General features: G+C 41.7%; 1 protein-coding gene across 1 annotated transcript; it reads left to right on the top strand.

The window, feature by feature from the left end:
- The first annotated feature begins 1134 nt into the window (after positions 1-1134).
- LOC144443868 (uncharacterized) lies at positions 1135-2415 on the top strand. The gene has a single exon (XM_078133455.1). It carries the CDS (start codon positions 1135-1137, stop codon positions 2413-2415), a length of 1281 nt encoding a protein of 426 aa, XP_077989581.1.
- Positions 2416-2980: the final 565 nt, after the last annotated feature.

The raw sequence follows: 2980 nt of genomic DNA, 5'->3' as shown, positions 1-2980 counted from the left end.
GAACAAACGGCTATTTAGACATAACTGTTTTCATCATGCTTTCTTCAAATTAAATTTAGCTTGTCGACGAAACAGCCAAATCATCAACAGTAATTATGTTGTTGGGTGCTGTTGCCATTTCCTACGCATGTATCACGTGACGCAATTTTTTTAGGAGAATTTTTTTCCCGTACCTACCTACTCTCAGACTTCTTTTGTTTTTTAGTGTGATATAATATTTGTAAAGAAGCGGGTTGGGCCACACTTTCTCACCATATCGCTTTCCAATATTTACGAGAGATGTGATAACATCAAAAATGGGCGTTTAGACAGAAGCCGAGTTCAAACAGCCGTTGATAATCTGTTTAGATTGGATGAAAGGAAAATACGCACTTGAAACGAGCTGTCGTACCTCCCCTTTATAATACAGCCCATTCAAACCTATGTGTGATAAGCAAACAATACAGGATTTAATCGTCATTGTTAACCAATAGAAATCCGTCACTCAAAGTGATTGACAGGCGCGAACTCTGGGCAGTTTAATTGCAAGGGGAGAGTGACGAGCAATTAGCGCCAATTAGGGTGAAATAATTAGCAAACACAAAAACATTACTGCTTATTGTTCCTCAAACTTGTTAGTTTGTGCTTGTTCAATGAATAGATAGTAAAAAACAAATGGTTGTTGTTGGTAGGTTGGGAAACAGTTCACACGATGTGTAATTATGTACGGAACTGTACTCAACTACAGACATACGGCTCTAAAAATGCTGCGACCACAGGCGAACTAGCGTTTCTCACGATATTATATAAGGCAGTTCATTGGAAATCGAAATAAAACCAAGGACACACATACGTCAAAATCCTCTGCAGGTGGTTGCCGTCAACTCGGTCATAATTGATAAACAATGCAAAACAAACATACATGCTCAGTTGCAGAATTTTAGCTCATGAAAAAATTTGAATATGAATATCGTCATGAAGCGAACCAATCAGATTGGAGAGAATGATGGTCTCTCAAAACGACGTCGTAAGAGGGTGTGTACAATGTGAACGACACCACTCCTACCTTTTACTTTCAACAACATACAAATCACAGAAACAGAAGTGCTGTTGTGCTAACTCTGTGATCAACCAAGACGGTAGTCAACTCTGACCATGTGCACAACGAGCAATACTAGTATGGTACCATACGGCTTTAAAATTTCTGATCAGCCAGCGATGTATACGACATGGGGTAATGCAGCAGGAATGACTCAAGCAGCATTTGAGTATCACCGAGCACAAATGTACGGTTTTAATAGTCGTTTTCGTTACAGCATTCCGGGTATGTCGACAGCCCATGGACTTTCCCCGTATCTTCATCACCATCCTCATGGCGCCGATACCTTCTCTGCGCTTATGGCGTTCAACAAAGTCGACCCCAGAGCAAGACTGATCCACGAAGAACCCAAGCCGAATCACAGTTACATAGGACTTATAGCTATGGCCATATTGGGTGCTAAAGACAAGAAATTGGTTTTGAGTGACATTTATCAATATATACTTGATAACTATGCGTACTTCCGTACTAGAGGACCTGGATGGAGAAACAGCATCCGTCACAACCTCTCTCTCAATGACTGCTTCATCAAATCGGGAAGGAGTGCGAACGGAAAAGGACATTACTGGGCAATCCATCCCGCCAACGTTGACGACTTTCAGAAGGGAGACTTCAGGCGGCGCAGAGCCCAGCGGAAGGTGAGAAAACACATGGGACTGAGCGTTCCTGACGATGAAGATAGCCCCAGTCCTCCACCAACTACTGTCACACCACTGAACTGGTCAAACCAAGCATTTAATATGCACTCTGATATGATAGCCTCTCCCCACGGTAGTAGTACTTCTCCGACCGTAGGCAACCAACTTCTGCCGACTAAGAAAAGACAATTTGACGTCGAGAGCTTGTTAGCACCGGAAAGAGACGACATTGAAAAGTCGATTGAGAATTCGTCCAACTGTAGTACAGACCTCCCCGAGCACCTAAATGAAGGTCTACATGAAGAAAACAGACAAATGAACAGTACGGAAGACATGAAGGAACGAGTCGCAACTTTAACACCGGAATCTGAGGCTAGATCTATCTGCTTACGACACACAGAAACACTTATTTCTCATTCGCCCCCTGCCTTGAATTCGCGCAGTTTGTTAGAAACAGGATCACGCGGTGTATGGACAACACCGGCACCATCAAGAACAGGCGGATGGCCAGGCAACGTTGGCAGTGCTTGGAGCATTGTTACACCGTCAACGCGTACTACCTTTTCTACCGGTATCACACCCATTCCCTACGGTACGCCGACACCATCAGCCGGTATGGACGCGGTGCAACAATGGCAAGAAACTTTCTCAAAGATTATGGCGAAATCATACAGCAAAAATTTGAAGGTAGAATCGTAACTTTTCTTTTTGACTCATGTGAATGATTGGAGATTAGGTGATATTTCATCGTTGGTCCGTGTTTGAACTTGTGGCTTGAGAGAGAGAGAGAAATCCACCGTACTCGTGATGTGTACTTAGAAGGTATCGAACTTTATATAATGTAAGGTACTCGTAGAAACTATCAAACGATTTACCTTAGTGTTCTAGTTGCAATTCAACTGGTTTTTCCTTGGACAAAACAACCGATTCTCATGACTTTTAAAGATCTCTCGAAGTTTTACGACCCTGAGTCTAATTGACTAGAGCTTGAAATTCATGCTTGGTGTTACGGAAACCAAGCTTACTGTTAATGTTTCCCTTATACAAACCGTACTCTTTTATCAAAACTGTACATCATTCAGTTTATTTGTTTTATAGTAAGTTAATTCTAGATGTAGAAAATGCTGATTTCATTAAAAAAACGTCAAAATGTGTACGCCAATGCTAGAATGCAATCACGTTGCGAAAATGTGAACAGCTAATACGTTGTAAATTTACCGTATCCTTAAAAAAAATAACAACACCTTTTATAAGCAAACAATGC

This window comes from Glandiceps talaboti, chromosome 12 (assembly GCF_964340395.1).
Source record: "Glandiceps talaboti chromosome 12, keGlaTala1.1, whole genome shotgun sequence".
Lineage (NCBI taxonomy): Eukaryota > Metazoa > Hemichordata > Enteropneusta > Spengelidae > Glandiceps > Glandiceps talaboti.
Note: the sequence above shows the minus strand (reverse complement) of the source record. Positions and strands in the feature narration are given on the sequence as shown.

Coding starts and splice junctions, on each gene's coding strand:
- LOC144443868 (XM_078133455.1), top strand. CDS start 1,135: ATGTGCACAACGAGCAATACTAGTATGGTACCATACGGCTTTAAAATT.